A 25,799-nucleotide genomic window follows, 5' to 3' on the forward strand; every position below is an offset into this window, starting at 1 on the left:
TTGATGATTTTTCAGATGAAAATTGATGATTTTGGAAGTTTGACCGAGTTGACCTTTGACCTTTTGACCTCAAAAATAGTTGGTTTAAGAATTTGGTGACTCAATATACAAATGCTCTTCAATTTTCAAGTCAATCGGATTTAAAATGGCGATTTTCGAAATTTGACCTCGTGGAAGAGCTAACACATGACCTTTGACCTCAAAATCAATAGGCTCCTCAATTGTGACGACCTCTACACCTTGGTGAAGTTTCATGACGATCTGTTTAGAATTGTGACCTGTAGGCGAGTGACAAAGAAACAGACAGAACCACAAACGCAACCGACCAATATACTTGAAAAACCTTAGCTGTTGCAAGTAACAAACAGACAGGGGTGAAAACATAACGTCCATGCACCTTCGGTGGCGGAGGTAAATATCGAAAGAATGGTACCTGCTGTTTTTGTCTGATGAAAAATTGATTTCAGAAATTGTTTTATTTGATCAAAATACCTAAGTGAGCCGCAAGCTTGTTTCTTGGATATTAGCCGTGCCGACCTGTCACAGCGCTGATGTGTTTAATCAAAAGACAGAATGTTGGACTTCACAAACATTGAATGTCCATTCATGACTCTCAATGAGGATGTAAAATGAAGTGAAACACAAAAAAGGGATATTTTATAACGTGTGTTGCTGCTGCCGTCATCGTGCCTGTGGTTGTTGTTTGTGTGCTCCTCGTGCACCATTATATCTTTTTACCTCTGCCACCAAAGGTTAAGTATTCACCCCTATTTGCTTGTGAGGACATCTCAAAGTTGGGAATGGATTCTGATGAAACTTGGTGGACAGGCTGGGTGTGTGACAAGGACAAATTGATGTGACTGGTGAAGATCTGGATCTGGATACAGTACTAGAATTTTCAGTTATCCTTCACCAATGAATGAGATGGGGCTAAAAACGATATATGGCACGCTATCTCAAAAAATTGAGGATGGATTATGACTAAAGTCCGGATGCAGATCAAGTTTTGTCAATAAAAGTTAAGATGTCTCTTTAGTCATAACTCTGTTCTTTGGGAGTGAAGCAGCTGCCAAAGATTGGACTTCAAATCTACGGGTGAATCAATCCATCTGTGCAAAAACAGTTTGAGTAATGTCTGTTCGATGTCCTGAATGGCAATTTATGTGATGGGCCGGGTCAGCAAGTGGGCTCATGAGGGTTCCAGTTTGTACCTGATGGCCTGCTGAAGTTTTTGAAAAAGAAGCCTTGCTCCTGACTCAGGGCCTGGTACCAACTTTATTCGATGGCAGTGATCCCTCGGTTTGTTGCATATATTCCAATTTGGTTTGAAGATACACATCGCAAGGCAAGTTTTGTCACCAGTTACAAGACAAGCAATAGAGTTTGCATGATCTGTTTAAAATGCGCAAGTGTTAATGGATTGGGTGGTGGGCCTTGTCTTTTCTCCTGGATCAAAGGCTCACGGAGGAGATGCAAAGCAGATCACACGCATGAAACAGACTTGACTTAAATCAAACAGGCCCTGAGCTTGGGGGTACTGAGGTCACTTGAGAGCACTGGGTACCAGACATCTCTCTTTCAACACGAGGCAGGGCAATCACAGAATTTACTCTCCCCATGAACACCAACCAATGAGGTTTGTCTATCTAAATGTTGTGCATCAAGCAAGGATCATTCCAAAAGTGAGAATTTAATGCTTTGGGCTGGCACATCCTTCACTCAAATATTGCTTTGGCCTGGTGCATACTCAATCCAAATGGCATGTGCATCCTTCACTCAAAAGGTGTCTTTCTAGAAATTCCAGGTTCTGAGAATATTGGGCTGACCTCAGTGCTGTGGTCCTCCATGAGCATCATCCAAAATAAAATATATTTGGGGGTCAAAGGGTTAGGAATGACCAGGATGGTGGTGGAGAACAGAGCAACTCATCCATAAAATGTCATGGTCTGCACCTCAGATAGCCTCTCCTAATCAAACTCCTACCGCATAGCTTCTCATGCTGATCCCTGTTTTTAACGAAATGTGGAGGTGTGAAAGGTGGGTGTCTGGCACCTTAAAACCAGGCTTCCTCCGGGTGGGTGGTACTCGTTAGCCTTTATCGGCAGTCTGCCTAGGAGAAGGACAACTCTGATTTCAAACCCGAGTGGATTGAGCGAGTTATCCTTGGTTGGCAGTGTACCAAAAATTGGGGTAGAGGCACTGTTGTCTTGAAGCAGACTAGTTAACCCCTCCGAGCCCTTTTTGTTCTGTGAAGACAACTTTTTACATTTGTCTTGTTTCAATCCAAGGGGCTGGTTGTTCTGCTTTTGTTTTCTTTGTGTAGCCCCCACCTCGAGTGGCCTTCTGGCTTTGTGGCAGGCAATATCCCATAAAAAAAGAGCAGTTCATCTGCCAATCAACGTGACCTGGGATTATCTTCAAAGGACTCGCACACCCATTCGGATGCTGTACAATACGAGTGCGCCTTGCCATAAGCGGGTCTGTACGTCAAAATGTCGGCCTAATGGCCCCCAATATCATTTCATTCTTGGGAAAAATGCCAAGGTCATAGAAAAGGCCCCTTTATATGGTACTAGCAGAAGTACCCGGCGTTGCCAGGTGTGGAGAAGGGGAGGGGAGGGGGGGGAGGGAGCAGAAGGGAAGGGGGTTCATATATATATATATGCTGGTGGGTGAATGTGGCGTTCATCACATCTGAGTTAAGTGTGATGCCGATCAGGAAGAAGAAGCCATACTAGCAACTTCGTACACTTCCGGAATTGCTCGATTTATTTGTATTCAAATGTCTGGTAATTGTTTTGTATTTATTTATTTATGCGAATGTGTACTTGTATATAACTGTCATTAATTTAAAAAGGCTTAGGCACTATCGAGATTTTTTTTAACTCCAAAAAAACGATCTTTTTTTTTTCATAATTTATTTTTTGCCTAAAACACTCCCAGGCACTCACTGATGAACCTCTGAAAGTTTGATGAAAATCCATGCAGCCATCTCTGAGAAAAATGGTGACACACAGACAGACATCTCTCTTATATAGTAGCTGTGGCAAACTATAGAAAAGAAGGGACATTCAAAAAAAAAAAAAAAATCTCATGTGCATGCTGGACTACCCTTGTGTTCTTAGGAGGAACCAAGTAATGCTCCAGAAAAGTTCATATAAAGGGGCGCCCTACATCTGGCAAATAAAATACATTTACTTCGTCATGCAGCTGTATGAATCAAATTGGCGCCCCTTATATGAACTTTTCTAGAGCATTACGACCAAGGGTGACAAGAACAACCAAGTTTGTAGAACTTTTTGAACACCTAAAAAAAAAAGTCATTTTGCACGCGCAACACCAAACGAGAAGTACGCAACGAGTGAGGGAAAAGTAAATTTTATTTAAAACCAGTAATAAAGGGGGGCAAAAGACATTTGTTACAATATAGAATGAAGCAGGTAAAATGGTAACAACTGGAACTCTTAAAAACAACACCAGTTAGTGACCACAAGCAACCCTTTTAAAAAGGAACATTTTAAACTCTGAACACACCTGGACATCAAACGGTCGGCCTGATGGCCCCCAACGTCATTGCAAAGCACAGTCGCATCGAAGCACGACGAGAAAGGCTTTGGTAAGGCTGGTTTTATAAAAGTAATTATATTGCTGGTGAATTTATCATACAAAGAGTCAAAATTGCTTTTATAAATGCTGCTATTAAAACGTTAAATGCAAAAAACACAAAACAAAAAATAAAAAGGACAGTGAGAAGGAAAAAAACCAAATGGTTGTAATGTCAGTGTTCAAAAGTTACTTCTGGGGATCAAACAACCTTTCGAAGGAAGGTGTCGTAATCTGCAGAAGCATCAATATTACCGAGTAACAAATAAGCAGTGCCATTTGAAAGGCCTTGAGGTAGTGGATGTGATAAACCGATAAAACTGCTTTTGCAAATTCCTGTAATTAGTGAAGTGCTCTGCTAGTAGTGCCTGACAGAGAAAACAACGGCTTGTTGGGTGCAAGCCGGCCCTGAAAAACGCTAACCTGACTGTGGTCACAAAAAAAAAAAAAAATGGCCTTGACAAGGCAACAGCTTCCGGCAATTCGAGAGTAAAAAGTATTGCTGAGATTCAAGTCGAGAGACGCTTAAAGAAGGCAGTAATTCGCTGATAAGGCAAGTGGGATTGGACTCCATGACATGGACGGTCATTTTCTTGAGAGAAAAAAAACAACCCGAAAGCATGCCCGACTCTGGCCTGTTGGTGAACGTCAGCCTGGGCAGTGATTTAATACTGTGGTGTCGCAAAACACCATGATTCACCAGGTTTACCAAGGCAAGGATGATAACAAAAAACCCTAGATCAACAAAAATGACACGGTCAGGTTCTGCATGGTTCAAGGCAGGTCGGAGAGGGTAAACAGAGAAGACAACGAGTATTAGTTGAACCATAAACCACAGCAGACAAAGAAAAACAGGTTAAACATCCATGCACTGTATCCAACAAACGGTCATATTGACCCTCTATTTTTGTGTTTTCTTTTTCTTTTTCAAAATAACAGGTAAAGCCAGTCCTGAAGTGAATTGTGATTAGATTGGTCCACCTTGAAAGCTTTGCTTATCTTTGTTTATCAGCAGGTAACCATAAAAGGTAAGCGGCAGCTACAAGAATGGTGGAATGGGGAAGGAGAGAGGCAGCTGTGAATGGAATGCTTTCAGAATCAACATGTGCTTAGTGGTGCTGGGAAAAGGGAGAGGCGTCATCAAGGAGACGAATCATTTTGTGGCAACAAAGACAACAATAACAACAACAACAAAAAGAAGCCCTTTCATTGCCAGGGCAAAGCAACCGAAACTAGTAACTCCATTCAAATTCTGGGCTACAGAAAATCCAACAACATCAAAAGTCAATAATATAGGTCACCTTGCTGGTGACAACCGGAGCACGCTGTTAAAATCCCACTGTTCCAGAGGGACTTTTGGCACCTTACGCGACGTGCGCTCCTGGAAAACAAACCCCAATGCCGCGGGGGAAACAGCCGAACCACACGAATGAAAAAGGTGGTCCCAGGTTCTACAATCAACTATGGTAGAGGAAATGCGGGGGAGGAGAGGAGAGTGTTGAGTGGAGGGGGAGCAAGGAAGGAGTGTTGGGAAAAGAGGTTTCAATAAATCTGGTCATCGGCCGTTGCCATAGCCCGGGAAGAACTCGTTGAGAAGTTTCTGCAGGGGCTTGTTGGTGCACATGCTGTATCCATGACCCAATTCGTAACGGCAGATTGGACAGGTGAAGACGTCAGCTCGGAATGACCGCTGAAGACAGCTCTGGAGAAGAATAAACAGGCGGGTTTGAGAACAAGGTGGAAGAAAATGTGGGGCAGAAAAGGAGCCGGTACAATTGAAAGAAGGTGACACGTACCTTGCAGACATTGTGCTGGCATTCGGTGGTGATGGGATGCCACACAACCTCCTGGCAGCAGATGCAAAGAAAGGATTCACGCACCTCCTCCAGGAATTTCTGTATAATCGCAAACACAGTTTACTTACGAAGTATGATTATGTGGGATTATTAAACATCAGGGAACAAGATATTGGCTGAAAACTGGACAGCAGGAAATCAAAGCAAAAAGTGTACGTACTTTTATGGAGACTTACTAATTATATACAGTCACGTGAAAAAGTAAGTACACCCCATGTAAAGTTTTGACTTTTTCAACATATTTCAACATACAGATATTTGATCTTCATTTCAACAATATTGATAGATAAAGGTGATATAATATAACAAATACCATGAAATATTTACATTTTGTCGTCCATTGTATAATTTAAATAAACATAAATGCAAATTTCGCATGTGGAAAAAGTAAGTACACCCCCACATTTATCACTACTTCAAATACCTAAAATTAGAATCAGGTGCACCAGCTCAGGTGCAAATGATTAGAACATCGTTAGTGAGGATATTGGAGGAACCTGTCTTATTTAAACCTCAGACATTTAGTTTGGTTTGCTCTTTGTTGTTGAAGTGTGCGGCGTCACCATGCCTAGATCAAAAGAGCTCTCTGAGGCCTTCAGAAAGAAGGTTATAGATGCCTACGAGTCTGGGAAGGGATTTAAAAAGACCTCCAAACAATTTGAAATCAATCATTCGACTGTACGGAAGATCATCTACAAGTGGAGAAGATTCCAAACTGCCAACTTGTTCAGGCCAGGCCGCCCCAGCAAGTTCATCCCGAGAGCAGACCGCAAGATGCTGAAAGAAGTCTCTAAGAACCCCAGAATGTCATCACGGGACCTACAGGTAGCTCTTGCTACTGTTGATGTCAAAGTGCACGAGTCTACCATTAGAAAGAGGCTGCACAAATTTGATCTACATGGGAGGTGTGCCAGGAGGAAACCGTTGCTGTCCAGAAAGAACATCAGGGCAAGACTAAAGTTTGCCAATGAACACCGAGGCAAAGACCAGCACTTCTGGAACAATGTGCTCTGGACAGATGAGTCAAAGGTAGAGCTATTTGGCCACAGTACCAGAAGACATGTTTGGCAAAAACCAAAGTCAGCATTTGACCACAAGAACCTGATACCAACTGTAAAGCATGGTGGAAATATTGTGGTTTGGGGCAGCTTTGCTGCATCAGGGCCTGGGCAGCTCACCATCATAGAATCCACTATGAATTCTTCATTGTACCAGAGGGTGCTTGAGGATAATGTGAGGCCATCTGTCGGAAAGTTGAAGCTCAACCGAAGGTGGACCTTGCAACATGACAATGACCCTAAACATACCAGTAAATCCACCAAGGAATGGCTGAAAAGAAAGAAATGGAGGGTTCTGGAATGGCCAAGTCAAAGCCCGGATCTAAATCCCATCGACATGTTGTGGGGGGGGGGGGGGTGGATTTGAAACTGTGCATGCAAGAAACCCCTCAAACATCGCACAAGTGAAAGCATTCTGCATGGAGGAGTGGGTAAAAATTTCTCCCAGTCGATGTCAGAGACTGGTAGACAGTTATAAGAAACGCATACTTGAGGTTGTTTGTGCCAAAGGGGGCAATACCACCGATTAGAACCAAGGGTGTACTTACTTTTTCCACATGCGAAATTTGCATTTATGTTTATTTAAATTATACAATGGACTACAAAATGTAAATGTTTCATGATATTTGTTATATTATATCACCTTTATCTATCAATATTGTTGAAATGAAGATAAAATAGCTGTATGTTGAAATATGTTGAAAAAGTCAAAATTTACATGGGGTGTACTTACTTTTTCACGTGACTAAAATAAAATTCTTCTAATATATATATATATACACAAAGAATTAAGTTAAGCACCCCCCACGTTTTTTTACAACCTCGCACATTACAAGTTTGTTGTCGTCAAAACAGTGTAATATACCCATGATATTGCTATATTTTCTGGAGAAGTGATATTATGGTCACATAAAAACATAACAATCATGCCGTTTTCATTATTTTATTCTGAATAATTTAAGGTGAAATTTTTTGGGAATTTTAGGCATATTTTCACCTCAATTTAAGTATGGAGCTATAGGTCCATCACGGACAGTGTGGATGACGTTTATGTTTTCTAACGTACAGTCATTGTTCTGAGAAGACCTCTAGCGATCTTTGCGTCAATAACGTGTGTAGGACCCACGTGATCGGATCACTACTCAACCCAACTCAACCCTACGAGTGCACTCATCTGCATTTCATCAATGGATAATTGCTAATGTCATACCAATCATTATTTGATCTCACATACCTTAGAATATATGCCAATGTATACATATACACAAAGAATATATATTAGGGGGTGCTTACCTTAATTCGTTGTGTAGGGGTGCTTAACTTAATTCTTTGTGTATATATATATATATATATATATATATATATATATATATATATATATATATATATATAGAAAATTCTATTTGTACATGTAGATTATTTATATATATAATTATACTTCACATTAGCTTGACAGATTAGATTGACTTGTGAGAAAACTTTTCACATGACTGGGTTAATAAACCCCAAACACCCATCCCTTGCTCCCAACCCCACCGCCTTGGCTTTACTGCACCCCTTCTTAGTTTTTCCCACCCCATCCCTCCCTCACCACCTCCCCCCCCCCCCAAAAAAACAGGCTGTGACCTATACACCACCTAAATTTTGGATAATAAACACTACCCAAAGGGATGAGCAATTTGAATAATAATTAATGTTTTTGCATGTAATTTCGTTTTTAGTCGGAGTTTTCAAGGCAGATTAGTGTGAAAATACTGAAGGGTTGCTCATCATTTTGACAGGCCTTCCTGCAAGTCAATTTAATAATCTCCGCAAAAGACTTGCTGCATTTTAATGATCCGCATCCTTCACACAAGTTGCTGCCATCACACTTCCCAGAGTGCTCACCGTGCCTTCCCCCAGTACCAACATGATGCTATCCCAGAGTTTGCGGTTCCTTTCATCCTCACGAATGAGTTCTTGCTGCTCTGTGGACAGGTTGAAAGCCAGCAACTTGCATTTCTTCGTCTGCACGGGGCTCTGCGACATGGGCGATGCACCTGGATAATTACATACAAGTCCCATGGTGTTAGGGGCTAACCAGACACGCATGGCAGACACATTGTGTTGTAATGGGTACGTGGGAGTTTCCACATTTGAACCTGCTCGGGTGATTTCACGGGTGAAGAAAAATAAACGGACAAAACCGAAACCACAGTTAAAGAAAATGACCACGTGGAAAGGAACTGACTTTGCCACGCGCGCTTCTGAGCAACTTTTCCAGGCGAGGAAGGTTGGGAATCTTCACCGTCACTGTCATTTCTCTTCTTGGCACCATCCTCCTTGTTGGCAATGGCGTCGAGGTAACCCTCAGGGTACTGTGGATTGTTGAAAGCAAAAAAAAAAGGGAGCGATAGAAAAAAAGAAGCAATCCTTGGGTTGCAGAATCCAAAGAACAAATAATGCAATCTACAAATTACTAATGATCCCTATTCACCAAGGTAAGAATCCTTTATTAAACTCACACGAGAAAATATTATTTGCAAACACAAACAAGACAACTCACTGTATGTGTGTGTATGTATGCATGTACATGTATGTATGCATGCATGCATGAATGTGTACGTATGCATGTACGTGTACGTATACATGTACGTGTGCATATGCATGTATGTGTATGTGTGCATGCATGTGTATGTTATGTATGCATGTATGTATGCATGTATGTATGCATGTGTGTGTATGTATATGTATGTATGTATGTGTATGTATGTATGTGTATGTATGCATGCATGAATGTGTATGTATGCATGCATGAATGTGTACGTGTACGTATGCATGTGCGTGTATGTATGCATGTATGTGTATGTATGTATGCATATGCATGTATGTGTATATGTATGTATGTATGTATATGCATGCGTGTATGTATGTATGTATGCATGCATGTATGTGTGTATGTATGCATGCATGCATGTATGTATGTATGTGTATGTATGCATGTATGTGTATATGTATGTATGTATGTATATGCATGCGTGTATGTATGTATGTATGTATGTATGTATGTACGTAGTGTGTTCAAAAAGTATCCGACCTTTATTTTTCGTGCGTAAAAAAAAAAGAAGCTAGGGAGGCGTTGATTGGTGCACGTATGTAGACGATCCTAATGCGCACGCGTGAATTTTTTCCCACCTGCAGAAGCTGTTATTCGACGGCAGACCGCCGATGAGTGAGGACATGTAAGTGAGCGCCGTCGGATTTTCGTTTTTGACAAAATGACGGAAAAACTTGAACAACGCTACTGCATCAAATTTTGTGTTTCATCAAACTTGCATCAAAACTGCAACTTGGTTTCTGGGTCGTACCCATAAACCCAGGACTCATCGCCATGATCACTGTGTTGAGGAAGCTGGGATCGCTGTTCACAGTCTCCAGCATGTCCTGTGCGATCTCCAAACGGAGTTGCTTCTGCTCAATCGTTAGCAGCTTTGGTACGAACTTCGCTGAGATTCTCCTGAAGCCCAAATCCTCCTTCATAATGGAATGAACGGTGTTGAATCTTGCGGATCGTTTCCACTTGGGAATCGCCAAGCTTAACACAAAATTTGATTTTGTTCAAATTTGGAGCAAGCAATTCACATCCAGGCAAAATGAGGTTTGACTTTAACCAAATTGCAACAGAATTACGAACACACACGTAACTCTATGGCTATTCAGATTGTTCTTGTATACTGCATGGTCCTCAAGGCGCTAATTACATTATATTATCCTGATAAGCGTGATAATCGTGCATGTACGTATGTGTGTGCGTGTGTGTGTGTGTGTGTGTGTGTGTGTGTGTGTGTGTGTGTGTGTGCACGCACGTGCATGCATGCATGCATGCATGCACACATGCATGCACAATGGTACATCCGAAAGTCATATTAAAAAAACAGGGCTGGCCCGATCTCCACCAAATTTTGCACACGTGTCGATAGTACCAGTGTCAGGTCGTAGGCACAAGGAACAAAATCCCACACCCCATCAGGAGGGTGGGGGGAGGGTTGGAAGCCTACTTACCATTTTCATGCCCGATCCTCAGCAAATTTTGCAAACTGGTGGTACTACCAAGGTAACCCCCCCCCCTCCCACAGTGGGGGGGGGGGGGGGGGGGGAGACACAACTTGCCAATACTCCCTAAGGGAGCGGTTGTCTATTTAATGAAGGGGGGGGGAAAGAAAAGAAAAAAACATTGCCGTCATCATCACAGCATGGCAGTTAGAATCCCAAAACCCAACCCGCAAGGAAAAAGGAAGCACTCATGTATAGTTGTTTAACAAGTGAAAGTACACTACATGGCTAAAAGTATGCGGACACCCCTTCTAATTAGTGGATTTGTTGGTTTCAGCCACACCTATTGCCGACAGGTATATATAAAATCAAGCACACAGCCATGCAATCTCCATAGACAAACATTGGCAGAAGAATGGGCCGTACTGAAGAGCTCAGTGACCTTCAACGTGGCACCGTCATAGGATGCCACCTTTCCAACAAGTCAGTTCATCAAATTTCTGCCCTGATGGAGCTGCCCCGGTCAACTGTAAGTGCTGATATTGTAAAGTGGAAATGTCTAGGAGCAACAACAGCTCAGCCATGAAGTGGTCAGCCACACAAGCTCATGGAATGGACCGCCGAGTGCTGAAGCACGTAGCATGTAAAAATCGTCTGTCCTCGGGTACAACACTCACTACCGAGTTCCAAACTGCCTCTGGAAGCAACGTCAGCACAACAACTGTTCGTCGGGAGCTTCATGAAATGGTTTTCCATGGCCGAGCAGCTGCACAGAAGCCTAAGATCACCGTGCACAATGCCAAGCGTCGGCTGGACTTGTGTAAAGCTCGCCACCATTGGACTCTGGAGCAGTGGAAACACGTTCTCTGGAGTGATGAATCACGCTTCACCATCTGGCAGTCTGACGGACGAATCTGGGTTTGACAGATGCCAGGAGAACGCTACCTGCCCGAATGAATCGTGACAACTGTAAAGTTTGGTGGAGAAGGAATAATGGTCTGGGGCTGTTTTTCATGGTTCAGGCCAGGCCCTTTAGTTCCAGTGAAAGGAAATCTTAATGCTGCAGCCTACATTGACATTCCAGACGATTGTGTGCTTCCAACTTTGTGACAACAGTTTGGGGAAGGCCCTTTCCTGTTTCAGCACGAGAATGCCCCTGTGCACAAAGCGAAGTTCATACAGAAATGGTTTGTCGAGATCAGTGTGGAAGAACTTGACGGGCCTGCAAATAACCCTGACCTCAACCCCATCAAACACATTTGGGATGAATTGGAAAGCCGACTGCGAGCCAGGCGTAATCGCCCAACATCAGTGCCCGACCTCACCAATGCTCGTGGCTGAATGGCAGCAAAGCCCTGCAGCAATGTTCCAACATCAAGTGGAAAGCCTTCCCAGAAGAGTGGAGGCTGTTATAGCAGCAAAGGGCGTAAACGTAAGCGTAAACGTAAACCGTAAACCAACTCCATATTAATGGCCATGATTTTGGAATGAGATGTTCGACGAGCACATACGGGTGTGATGTTCGGGTGTCCTTCGGTGCCCGGAAATGACGTCATGCAGTGCCTGGAGATGCAATATGAAAGGAGTGGTGTACAATACTCCACCTATGCACCACTTTGTCATACATACAACATACCAAACACTTCAAAAATGATACGTCATGCTTCTTTACTTGATGTTCAGCATTTAGAAAGATAAGAGCATGGATAAACAACCATAGGTTGGCATCATTGCAGAAGAGGAAATTCCTGGTTAGGAAATGTCCTTCTGAGTGTGGTGAGAAAAGCAGAGCTATTGTTGTGACATCAGTGGTACCTAGTCTCCCGAGAAGCAACAGCACTTCCCCAAACTCAGTGGCTGTGTTTGGCTCATCTAAAGGTATTGTGTTAGGATTGAGGGACAAAATATAGGGACACCTGGAGAAATAATGTATGTGTGGAAGAATGAGAGCAAGCGGAAAAAGGTGGATACAGCCACAAACTCTCAATCACAGAAGTGGATGGAAAATCAGGTCACATACAACAACAAACAACAGGCATTTAAAGGCCATTTTCCCTGCAAGAGCAGGGGTTAGCCTTGCGGTACCCATGACAATCTTCTCCATTTTGCCCTATTTTCTGCATCTCCCCTTGTTAACCCCCTTGCCCGCATTTCTTCTTCGACCATCTTTGGCCAAGTCTTTCTCGGTCTTCCCCTTCCTCTACTTCCTTCTACATTCATTTCCATCACTCTTCTCAACCAGTCAATTTCATCCATCCTCAACACATGACCAAACCTTCTCAAACTGTTTCTCTTCACAGCATCCATCACAGGCTCTATTCCCATCATCTTTCGCAATTCATCATTTGTCTTCCTCTCTCTCAACGATATTCCAAAAATCCACCGAACCATTAGCATTTCCACCCTTTCCAGCCTTCGTTGCTGCTCTACGTTCATTACCCATGTGTTACGGATTCGGCACATATTATTATTATTGCTGTTATTATTATTATTGTGGGTTCTAAGTATTATGGGTATTGTTGTTCAAGGGAAATGGTTATTGTGGTTAAAAGGTTAAAAGCGCTCATGGTAAAAATGAGACAGGAAATCGGATCGTGACCCGGAAGAGAAAAAGAGGGGAGAAGAAGAAGTCATGAGGAGTGAAAGGTGTTCTGAAAAAGCTCTGTACCTAGCCTGGTCGAGCGTACATGGTTAGTGAACTTTGAGTCCTTGAAAGGAATCTCGGGCCATCGGCGTTATCGCTGGAGTTGTGGAAAAGCCTGCGAAGCCAGGTACAAGGGTGAAATTCCGGAGAATCTTCGCCTTAAGGCCGCGGCTCGAGTGAGAGCTGTCCGCCATTTCGTCCCGCGCGCTACCTTCATGGGAAAAGGTTTTTGTCGTGTCGGTTGGGCTTATCCTCTGGTGGTTTGCCGGTGGACGGCTGTGCAATACAGCGGCGTCTGAAGATTGACCTGCGGTTCGCTGATTGAACGGCAAATGTGTACGCGCGCGTCTTTGGAGATTTCCCTTTCTACCGCGAGTGCTGGGTGTTGGACCAAAGCCTATGAATTGGTCCCGGAAGCTTACCGACAAAAATTCCGGAATGCCAGGAAGAGGGAGAGTGAGACCCATGTGGAGTTTGCCAGATTGAAAGAAACCATGTTTGATCGGTGGTGTGAGTCAAAAGGGGTTGGGAAAGACTTCAAACTATTGCGACAATTGATCCTGGTGGAGGAATTCCAGCAGTGTGTCCACAAGGACATTAAAGTACATCTAGACTCTAGATGTTTCTCAACGTTTCTCAACCGGGGGCCACGGGCCTTCGACCGGGGGGCCACGAGCGGACGCCGAAAAACTGCGATTCAGAATGCAGAAGCTTGTAATGTACAATTAAGGTGACGAGTCTCCGGTCATAGTGTCAAAGTAAAAAGGGTAGATGACTTTAACCTTCTCTAAAAAAGGGTAGATGAGTTTCTCTCCATCTCTTTCTGCTTCTTTACATCTCTACTTCCTTTCTTCTCCTTCCCTCCAGAGCACTTTTCTAAACCTAATTTTCAACCTTACTGTATTACCGTTACAAAAGTAATTAATTCGTATTTGCAATTTTTTTCTCAGATGTCGAAGGCTCGAAAATGGAATGACAGCTATGTCAAGTTTGGATTCACGAATGTCAGGCGAGATGGCGTGGACTGCGCGCAATGTCTGCACTGCTCGGTCGTGATGTCAAATGCGTCACTACGTCCTTCCAAACTTTCAAACCATCGCGACAAGATGCATCCCGGAAGGAAGGAAGATAATATCGACGCTCTGTCTGCGAAACGATCACGATATGACCGTGAAGCGACACTTCCCAAATTTGGATTCCGGCCAGAAGAAAAACCTGCTCTTCAATCCAGCTACGAAGTGGCATACCGAATTGCGAAGTGCAAGAAGCCGCACACTATTGCTGAGGACCTTATCAAGCCATGTACAGAGAAAATGGTGGAATTGATGATCGGACCAGAGGCGAAAAAGAAGATCCAGCAAGTTTCGCTCTCTAATGACACGATCCGACGACGGATTGACGACATGGCTGCTGATGTGTGCCGTCAAGTTTGCTCCGAAATCAAACAAAACACGCTCCAGGCTAGCCTTCAATTAGACGAGTCTACCGACACCGCCCTGGAGAGCCAGTTGATCGCCTTCGCTCGCTACGAGAGAAAGGGAAAGATGAAGGAAGAGTTCTTGTTCTGCAATACCCTACCAACCACAACGACAGCGGCAGATATCAAAGCTATTGTGGACTCTTTTTTTGAAGCTAACGGACTCGGTTGGCAGAATTTCAAGCACATTTGTACTGATGGTGCCCCAGCGATGGTCGGCGTCAGAGGAGGGTTCGTCACGCTTGTGAAGAACGAATGGCCCCATGTGACGTCCTCCCACTGTTCGCTACACCGATACGCTCTTGCGTCAAAGACTCTTCCGCCTCGTTTGCTGGAAGTCATGGACGTCGCGGTCAAAGTGATCAACTTCATTCGTGCGAAGGCCAAAAATCATCGGCTCTTCCAACTACTGGCCAACGAAATGGGAGCGGAACATGTTGGACTTCTGTTCCACACCAAAGTCCGTTGGCTATCGAGGGGGAAATGCCTCTCTCGGCTGTATGAACTCCGGGTTGAGGTGGAAATCTTCCTGCGAGACAACGAAAACAACCTCCATGTCCACTTCGACAATGAAGAGTTCGTCATGATGCTCGCCTACCTGGCCGATATATTCGGCCAACTCAACGAAATGAACCAGTCCTTGCAAGGCCGTGATGTGACAGTCAGTGACGTTTAAGACAAGCTTGCCGGACTGTCTGCTAGAATGGAAGTCTGGCAGGCACGAATCAAGGCCAGGTCCACTGCCTCGTTTCCTTTCTTGGACGAGCACCTGCAGACGCAGAGGACTGAGCTTCCCGTCGGCATCAAAGATTGCATCACTAGACATCTCGACAATCTCTCCGCTGAGTTCAAATCGTATTTCGACGATGCACCGTTGGATGTTCCGTGGCACAAAGACCCGTTCAACGCCAAAATTGAACCTACTGAAGACGAAGCAGAGGAGCTGGCAGAGTTGAAGGCTTCAAAAGCAATGAAGCTGGTCTTCAGTAACAAAGAAGACCTCTCCACCTTCTGGTTGTCTGTTCAGGATGCGTATCCACTACTCAGCAAGAAGGCATCCGTAATGCTCATTCAATTCGCCACAACATATCTTTGCGAATCTGGATTTTCTGACCTTGCGACCATTAAAACGAAGTCCAGAAACCATCTTGACGTTGGTAACGATATTCGCCTTGCTGTGTCCAAGACGGAGCCGGACATAAGAGGCCTCGTCAGACAAGCCCAACAGCAAGTGTCTCATTGATTGTATTGCTTAGAAAAATGTTTACTTTGATTTATCTTTTAAGACTGAGTAAATAAATTTCATAAAACGAAATCTGCATCTTTTATTGAAGGGCAGGGGGCCACGAATGTTAAGCGACTCGGTAGGGGGGCCATGGGCCATCAAAGGTTGAGAAACGCTGATCTAGAGGAAGGTTAAATACCAAAGTTGTGTGAGGCAGCAACCATGGCAGATTACCATGCCTTAACCCACAGGATGGGGTTCCACAAGCCTAACTTCTCACCTAGACCTAGCCAGGGGAGCTATGGTACCTCAGGGGCGGAGAACGAAAATTCATGGGGGCGGCCTCGAGATGACTGAGGACCACTCTGATACCACGACTTCTAGAAATCAGAAGACAACAGTTCCAAGGCAGACGTATCCTCCGGGGGGCTCGAGGCAGACCACGAGGTTCTCCTCCGGGCCTACTTGCGCTTTTTGCCATAAACCTGGACACTTGATGTCCCAGTGTTACACCATGAAAAGGGAAAATCACGAGCGGAGTTCGACTAGTACAACTCCAAATGCAATGGCCATTGTGAGAAATCGCCCTCAAAAGGGTCACCAACCATTTATTTCAGAGGGGTTTGTGTCACTGGATGGAGCCTCGACTAACCGGAGACCTGTGAGGGTATTGAGGGACACAGGGGCACATCAATCTTTAATGCTTGAAGGCACCTTGCCATTGTCAGAGGAGACGGCAACTGGTGATAGTGTTCGTTTACAGGGGATTGGTGGCTGTGTTCGTACTCCACTTCATGGCATCCATTTGGTGTCAGGACCGGTCACCGTCGGTTTACAAGCCACGCTTCCTGTAGAGGGAGTATCTGTTGTTATCGGGAATGATTTGGCCGGTGGTCAAGTTTATGGTAACCCGATGGTTGTTAAAAAGCCCAGTAGGGAAAATAACACCACACCAGTTAGGGATGGCGACAAATTTAGCAAGTTATTTGTAGGTGGACTGAACTTCAAAACAAAGGAAGATGTTCTGGAGTCTGCCTTCAGCAAATATGGACCGCTTTTGGAAGTGCTGCTGATAAAAGACAGGGAGACACAAAAGTCAAGAGGGTTTGGCTTTGTCACGTTTGAAAACTCAAAGGACGCCAGAGAGGCAGAAAAGGCAGAAAAGGTTCTGAATAGCAAGGAGTTGGAGGGTCGGACCATAACAGTAGGGAAGGCATTTCATAGGTGTCGTGGGATCTACAGAAGAGGACCACGGAGTCGTAGTTTTGGTGGTGGCCGCAATCGATATTATTATGGAGGCTCCCAGAGTTACGGCAGCCCCTGAAGGAAGGTTTATCCGAGCAGTGGCCGAGAAGGAGACCGCTATTCATGTGACTACTGTGACAAGTGGTCCAACCGTGATCGTTAGGAAAGTTAGAAAGAGTTGAAGCACTGAATGCTGCGGAGCAGCCGAGCCAAGATTCCTACACGGATTAACCGTGAACGCCACGTTCCTAAAGGCGTCCATGTAGTGAACTTCCCGACACGGATTAACCGTGAACTCCACGTTCCTAAAGGCGTCCATGTAGTGAATACTTCCAGGCCTCACCACCCAACCACCATGGAACCTGGCTTTCAGCTCGGCCTCCCGGGGAAAAGTGCTGTAGATTTGCTTGACTTTGGGTTTTTGAGTACTACCCCTTGACCTTCATTCAAAAGAAACGAAAAGTAAAATCAGAGGGTGATGAGATGGAGTTTGGCTTTGCAGGAGTCCAACGGGGAAATTGAACATGTAAAGGGCAGGGACAATGTCGTGGCTGACGCTTTGTCCAGAGTCAGTTAATGTTGGAAATCTCTGTGGGTTGGTCGAAGTTTGTTGCTTTATTTTTGGGAGGTATTAATTGCTGCTCATGGGAATTGGTGATTTGGGGTTGTGAGTTTACTTTTGTTTATTTAAAGAGTTTGCCGGCAAAGAAAGTTTTCGCTGTGTTCAAACGTTCTTTCTTGAGGGGGGGGTGAAGTGTTACGGATTCGGCACTTATTATTATTATTGCTGTTATTATTATTATTGTGGGTTCTAAGTATTATGGGTATTGTTGTTCAAGGGAAATGGTTATTGTGGTTAAAAAAAAAACAAAAAAAACACCTTTAGAGGCCATTTTTCCCCGCAAGCGGGGGTTGGCCTTTTTCAGGCACCGTGGTTGTTGTTGTTTTTTGGTCCCCCTTTTGAAGCAATGGTTTACGGCCGGATGCCCTTCCTGCCGCCAACTTGTGGCCTGCTTGTGCCTGCTTGTGGTTAAAAGGTTAAAAGCGCTCATGGTAAAAATGACAGGAAATCGGATCGTGACCCGGAAGAGGAAAAGAGGGGAGAAGAAGAAGTCGTGAGGAGTGAAAGGGTTCTGAAAAAGCTCCGTACCTAGCCTGGTCGAGCGTATATGGCGAGTGAACTTTGAGTCCTTGAAAGGAATCTCGGGCCATCGGTGTTATCGCTGGAGTTGTGCAAAAGCCTGCGAAGCCAGGTACAAGGGTGAAATTCCGGAGAATCTTCGCCTCAAGGCCGCGGCTCGAGTGAGAGCCGTCAGCCATTTCGTCCCGCGCACTACCTTCATCGGAAAAGGTTTTTGTCGTGTCGGTTGGGCTTATCCTCCGGTGGTTTGCCGGGGGACGGCTGTGCAATACAGCGGCGTCTGAAGATTGACCTGCGGTTCGCTGATTGAACGGCAAATGTGTACGCACGTGTCTTTGGAGATTTCCCTTTCTACCACGAGTGCTGGGTGTTGGACAACGTGACTTCTGTGTCGCTTCAACCGTCTACGCCTTGGTTGCTCTTGATCGGACATTGTTCCAACGATCGCCGGAGCGCATCAACTTCGCCTTGGAGGGTTATAGAGACATTGAGGAGGGCTCGGTTCCATTTCCTGGGAGTGCCGCGAGTTTGGGGTTACGTGACTAGATAAGGTGTTACCATCTTAAGATTTGATTGTAGGGTTGATTGCCCCATTGTTGTATGGTTCTTTTTGTGTGCTTTTAAAATAATATTTGTTCATTGACAACCAAGGGTGTGGTTTCCTTATTGATTTGGATTGTTTCCTTTTATGGTTTCATGGATGGGGTCATTAGTGATTGATTGCGACACGGTATAACATATATATCTTTCTGCCGGGGTTCCTCTCGGGGTTCGGAGGTTACCAAGACCAGGAGATTGCAGAGGACCCCGTAACACATGTCTCGCTCCCATAAATCATAACACTTCTCACACATGCAGCATACACCTTTCCCTTCAGTTTCAATGACACTCCCCTCCTCGTCAGCACGCCACTCAGTTCCCGAAACTTCTTCCATGCACATCTCACTCTAGCAACCGTTGCAGAGTCTGATCCACCTTCTCCATTCAGCATGTCTCCTAGGTAACAAAATGTTTTCACACCTTCCAGCTTCACGCCGTCTCCACGATCCATCTCAACATTTCCTCCATCTGCAGCTCCCTCTGTACACACCTTACACTTGAATGTAGCTGCCACACTGGTTAATGACCCTCTCAAACCACTACATTTTTGATGAACCCACTGGTTATATATAATACTATAATACTGGTTATATATAATACTGGTCTAATATTGCACATTGCACATTGAATGGAATTCACTCCGACACCCTTCCTGCACACAGCACACGGCCACTTCCCAGTTCTTTCCACCTCACCACATGCTTTACCACTTGCCATCACCTTCATTTTTCCGATATTCACCTTCAGACCTTTTGTCTCCATACATTCCTTCCACTTGTTCATCTTCTCCTTCAGTCCATCCATACTTTCTGCAATCAACACCAGATCATCTGCATACAACAACTCCCACGGTAAACCCTCCTTTACGTTCCGAGCCAGCACCTCCATCACAGCTACAAATAGTAGTGGACTTGGTACCGACGCCTGATGCACTCCCACCTTCACCTCAAACTCACCACTGTTCCCGTCCTTCGTCCTTACAGCTGTGCGCGCTCTTTTGTACATTGCCATCACTACTCTGAACAACCATTCCTCCACTCCTAACTTCCTCAATGCCCATGTCAATACTTCACGTGGAACCCTATCGAATGCTTTCTCCAGATCAACAAACCCAAGAAACAACTTCTTCCTCATGGTCACATGTCCTAAGAAATGTTAATTCTTTATTATTCCAACCATGTTAAACAGGAATAAACTTTCACCAATGCCAATAATAATATTTATGGCAGTGCAAGGCAAGAAATAGTGTCAGCAATGAACGTGCAGTCTTTTAAATGAGATTCCGATTCAGCATGCTTGCACCATGTGCTGGCTTGTTGCGTGTCAATCTATAGCGTAAACAGTATTATCATTTCTTCACTCTGATGTTTAATGGGACGAAATATAATATTATGACAACGCAGAGACAAGGCAGGCAATAAGCTGAGAAATTTATCACAGAAATCACAGATTGATGCACCTACAGCTATAATTGTTAAAAAAAGAAGATGAATCGTGATTTACCGCAGAGTGCTTCAATCATGCACAGACTAAACTTCTCTTTTTAACTGTCAGATATCAAATTAAAAACGTTAATAAACCGACGTGAAACTTTTCCCATTAGTACCAGTGTAGCACAGGCTGCTCAATTGCATCATCATGCGACTGAATACCCAAAAAAGGTACCTGCAAGGTGAGGCCAAACTTGGAACAGCGCTCCTTGCCTTCCCGTGTCCAGGGAGCCGGCTCAGGGTCATCCCGCCGCAACATGTATCGCCACACCAAGAAGCCCGACTTTCCCTTTTCTGGCCAATATTTCACAATCTACCACAATTGGGTGTTGGGGGCAACAAGAACAAGCTATAGCAGTATCGTGTCAGCTGACACCCGAGGGCATGGGCAACAGCTTGTAATACATTCCTTGCGCAGTGAAAACTTTTGGAAAACACCAACTCCACACACTTAACAGGGCAATTTGTCATTACCTTAATTATCTCAGCCATTAACATCCTTTTCTCAAATAAAACGACATCTCACTCCCCCTTCCCATAGACATATGCAGACAGCCCTATATTGTACAATGGATAGTTTCAGCATTTCAAAATGCACCAAATAAAGTTCATGAATGGTTGCACAGACCCCTACTTCTCACTAAAAGGGGAAAAAGAATGTAAATCGGAGTTAAAATAAGCCCGCAAGGTCGCTCCGTGGAGCAGCCTGCACGTATTGCACTATGTGTGAATTATATAATTACCAACTCACGGTCTGAGGTAACTCGGCTAAAAATTATCCAATTTGCACCAAATAAAGTTTATGAATGGTTGCACAGACCCCGACTTCTCACTAAAAGTGGAAACAGAATGGAAATTGGAGTTAAAACAAGGAATATTAACAGCTTTGACTTACTGCACTCCAAATTATAGTCCGGAAAACTGTTGGGGAAATTACCAAAGTTCAATGTGCCATAACTTTGTCAAAAATGAGCGAAACGTCGTGAAGTTCGAACTTGATCTGTAACTTATCATGAGGAAACCATGTACCAAGTTTGAAAGCATTAAGAGTTCAGAAAAAAAGTCCGGAAAACTGTTCTTTGCGTGACGGACTGACAGACGGACAAACAGAGGGACGGCGTGCAAACCTATAGTCCCCTCCGGTATACACCGGTAGGGAACTAATAAGATGGATTTACTCCATTGTTTTCCCAAGCACAGTATGGTGGTGGTCATGATTAGGCCACCAAATAGTGCGATATTACCACGAGGTCACAGCTGGCGGTTTCCAAACATAAAATACGCTGTCGAGGACAAACAAGCTTTATAATATTCTACAAATAACAAGTGGAGCTCAAATCTGTTATACCAATGTTGCACAGACATTCCAGGATCATGGAGCAAAGGGTGAACTGCTTTCCCAGGAAGCTGGAAGAAATCTGGGATGCTTTTAATTGTCAAATTGCGAATATTGAAACGAAGGTGGTCAGCTGGTAAAGACAACTGGTTGCTGAAGAGGAAGATAATTGAAACTGCTGCTCCCAACTCAAATTTGTGTGAAGTCTGCTGCTAAATTCTGACTACATCAACAATGGATACTCATTCTGAAGCAAGACGTGAGGGGCACTCGGTGAACATCTCCGATGCATTTTGACACCATATTCAAAAATTGTCTGTTAATGGTATCCATCGTCTCCTCCTGGATTGGATATCATATCATATTTCCTCTGTGCTCACAAGCAGAAGGTTGCTTTGGATGGCATTTTCTCCCACGCTCTAGCACTAGAGGCCTAATTTCCTTAAGATAGCATTCTGAGATCAATCATATCAATAACCTTTTATTCCTCACGAGAAAAAATATCCATTATAAAACATTCTGCAGACTCCAACATCCTCTACAGGACTCTTCTTCACCCAGCTGCAGCTAGGCTGCAACAATAGGCTTCTCTCCTCCTGATCATGAGAAAATAAGTAGGTAATTGATAAATCAATTTGAAATATTTTGTTAATGCAGATCAAGTTCCCCCACATTAAATTTAGATCGAAAATCCCTCAACGTAGTTCTTTGGTCAGACTCTAGATGTACAGTCTGGAGATCCTGGGCCTCACCAGCAGCAATAACCCATTCTAGGTATCCAAACTTTCCTCAAAAGGCGACCTCATTGGAAGTCTCTGCAAAGCCAAGTTATTAGTACAATGTGCAAGCCCTTCATCTGAAGAGCCGTGGATTGAAGTCGGAAGTCCTCCATATGTTTGACATCTTATGGCAGGAGACATAGCCTCAGCATCTCCTTCACATTCATTGGAGGTAGGTTGGTGCCTTGCAGTCTTGTGCTGGCTTTCATCTGATCTTACTCCTCCTAATCTCTCATCGCCAAACGCTTGCCCCTCCAGATCATGAGTCATACCAGAAAACCTCACTTTGTTACCTTTCCCCCCAAGACTAAACTTAAAGCCCACCTCCAATCATCCATCTTTCCTTATGCATGTGGAAGTGCTCCCGATTTTCCATCATCTTCCCTCTAGGTCTAGGACATGAAGTTGACTGTGAATGACCACCTCATGGTCAATCCATTTTCCACATGAGTTGATTTAAACCCACCGATACCATGTCTGACATTCATATGTGACTCCTTTCCTTGTGCTGTGGCACACATCCATGCATTTTGGTCCTCCAGTTTCACCTGCAGGTCCTCCCGTCTTACAGAAAACCACACCTACCCGAGTTTGTTTAAATCAGTAAATTCATGGAATCCATCATTGCTTCAGATGCCAAGTCTTCCCTGTTTTTAAACAGCACGATCTCTAACCATCCGTTTGGATTATATCCCGGCCACAACAAAGAACATGCCTCTGCTCCTCTCTCGGCAATGTTTGTTAGCACTCTATCTCAAACAAGAAGTTAGGACCATCTCCCTCGACATATCGTGGCCATTCGGCAAGTCTGCAATCCTGCTTTCCTTGCCAAGCTAAGTCTGTGGCAAGTAAAGTAGTCCATCTGCATTCCTGGATTTCTGACTTCCTCCACTAACTGGGTCAACGTGTTGCCATCAATGGAACACTCTCCTCCTCTTTCCCGGTGGAGGTTGGAGGTCACCAAAGCAGTGTTTTCGGCCTGGATTTGTTCCTCATCTAAATAAATGATCTCTCTGAAGCTCTGGAAACCCCCCTCTTCCTTTATGAAGACTAAACACTGCCATTTTTGGTCCCATCCCTCTGCTAGGCAGACAGCAGCTGCATCTTGTTCTGTTGATCTGGAAACCTAACATTCCGGAAATTCCCTCAATCCAGGAAAATCGTCTCGTGCTACCGCTTCAGATGGATCATTAAACGAATGAACCTATCTATATCTTTGGTCATCCACTGGAAGATGCCAGCCCATTTAACTTGAAGGCCTCACAATCAGCCATGACCATTCTTAAGTGCACACAAAGCAAAACTGGGAATTCTCCATTGATCAAATTCTTTACTTGCAAAAACAAGAGCTTAATAGAGTACTGCTCTCTGCGACCGGCTAGGTCCACAGCATCCCATTTGTCTCACCTGGATTTGGTGGAATCTCAAACTCTCAAAACGATTGGAATCTCCTATACCGAAGAGGTGTGTTGCTTTTATAATCGCAGGCAGGTTGGTAGTTCGTTTTTAAACCGCCGCTTCTCCAACATTTCTACCTCTGCTCTCTGTCCTCCGACCCACCCCAGAAACTGCAAGATGCAAGTGTTCTTAAAGTACGTCCTTCCAGTTCTTCCTCCCCGTTAAACTTCCAAAAACCAGGCTGAGTGCACACCTCAACTCTTTAATGCCTCGCTTTTCCCATCTACGGAAACACATTCCAAAGGCTGTTCTGTTTAACTCTTATTGTTGCTGTTCTCAATAATTATTCCCACATTCTTGTGAGGTTGGCCGGGGAAGGATTTTTTGGCTCAAGTCTTTCACAAACCGGCTGACCACACCTGATGTTCGACAAAGTAATTAGGATAGGAATTTGTAATTGTTCATTTTGCCGGTGACATCTCGACAACTCTTCACGAAGGAAACCAAGGGATCTTTAACGTCTACCAACTAATGCTGGCAGAAGGGACGCCCAGTTTAACGTCCAACTGAGAAGACGGCACACACCGACGACCTTCAGGAAGAGATAATCTAAACCCCGGCCCATCCACTGACGCTCACCCCCCTCCTGCCCTCACTCTCTCACCCAACCTCATGTTCTACATATAACAGTCCACTCACTGCAGTTAACTCTTGTTGCACTGGTAACTCTGCCACCCCTTCCACCAATGACTACTTGCAACTACAAACCCTAGATATCTCCTGTCTTCTGGGTTGGGTGGGGCACACGGGAATTGAATAGGGAAGGAAAAGTAATAAAACCATTTCCACCATGTCAATTAAGCCTCAAAGAGCAAAGAGAACCACCTTGTAGATGCCATCATATCGGTTGCCATCTTCTGGAGCGAACTTGCTATACTTGCGGCCCTTGGAACTTCGCACAACGCGTACGGGCTTGCCCGCATGCCACTCCTTGGATTCAGCCCCACTGTTATTTAGTGGAGCCTTGCAGTTCAACACCAGAGCCCTACCCACAATGGAAAGCATATGCTTAGAACAATACAAATCTGAGACATTGTATCGCTGGAATAGCCACAATCAACAAATTTGGGTTTCACTTTCTCTCCATCACCCACACAACACCCAAATGGTTTCCATCATTATTTATCACAAGTTATGGTAGACGTCATGGAATGGAAGAGACACCTGTTCATGTTTGTGAGCTTCTGATCGCAAGATTGCTCGGCTGTTCTTTTATTTCCAGAAAGGTCTCTGCCTCCACTCCCTGTGTATGTGAACTCGGTGCCATGGTCCTGTTTCGCACAAACAACATTCAGATTGCGATTACCCTTCAGAAGCAAGGGTAACGATTGGTACCGGTTTGGGGTGAAATTTAGAAGTGTTGGCATACCACGTCATCTTCATAGCCTCCAGCAAGTACCAATGAGTAGGCACCATCAGTGCTTCGGCCATGGATACCGGCAACGTGTGGGCGATGCACGCCAGACTCGCTCACCTGCAAGGCAGAGCACTTGGGTTCAGTTTAATACATACTCAAATTCCTTTAAAGAATGATCAAGTTCATGGCTCCTTGTAAAAAAATACAATATTCTGTTATGCATTTTCACTTGGTGTACAGGTCCAAAACCTACTACTACTACTACTACTACTACTACTACTACTACTACTACTACTACAACGACGACAACGACGACGACGACGACGACTACAACACAACACACCTAAATATTCCCCACATTCTGTGTGCTCGTCTGAGAAAAGCTTTTTACCCACGACTTTCACGAAATGGCTAGCCAAGACTGTTGTTCAATTGAAGGGAGCATTTTGATTACAACTCAAGCAAAGGAAACCAGGAAATGCCTGTTTCGTTCGGAGC

General features: G+C 44.4%; 1 protein-coding gene across 1 annotated transcript in view; it reads right to left on the bottom strand.

The window, feature by feature from the left end:
- Window positions 1–3,362: 3,362 nt before the first annotated feature.
- The window catches only part of UHRF1 (ubiquitin like with PHD and ring finger domains 1), a 51,438-nt gene continuing 29,001 nt past the window's right edge, over window positions 3,363–25,799 (bottom strand). The window contains exons 9-16 of the mRNA XM_068103558.2: window positions 25,314–25,418; window positions 25,109–25,215; window positions 24,770–24,929; window positions 20,547–20,684; window positions 8,748–8,874; window positions 8,405–8,556; window positions 5,400–5,498; window positions 3,363–5,305 (exon numbers count right to left, since the gene is read on the bottom strand). Coding sequence (XP_067959659.2) covers window positions 5,159–5,305; window positions 5,400–5,498; window positions 8,405–8,556; window positions 8,748–8,874; window positions 20,547–20,684; window positions 24,770–24,929; window positions 25,109–25,215; window positions 25,314–25,418 — 1,035 coding nt within the window. The 3' untranslated portion in view covers window positions 3,363–5,158. The remainder of the gene's footprint in view (window positions 5,306–5,399; window positions 5,499–8,404; window positions 8,557–8,747; window positions 8,875–20,546; window positions 20,685–24,769; window positions 24,930–25,108; window positions 25,216–25,313; window positions 25,419–25,799) is intronic.

This window comes from Myxine glutinosa, chromosome 1, assembly GCF_964187855.1.
Source record: "Myxine glutinosa chromosome 1, kmMyxGlut1.1, whole genome shotgun sequence".
Lineage (NCBI taxonomy): Eukaryota > Metazoa > Chordata > Myxini > Myxiniformes > Myxinidae > Myxine > Myxine glutinosa.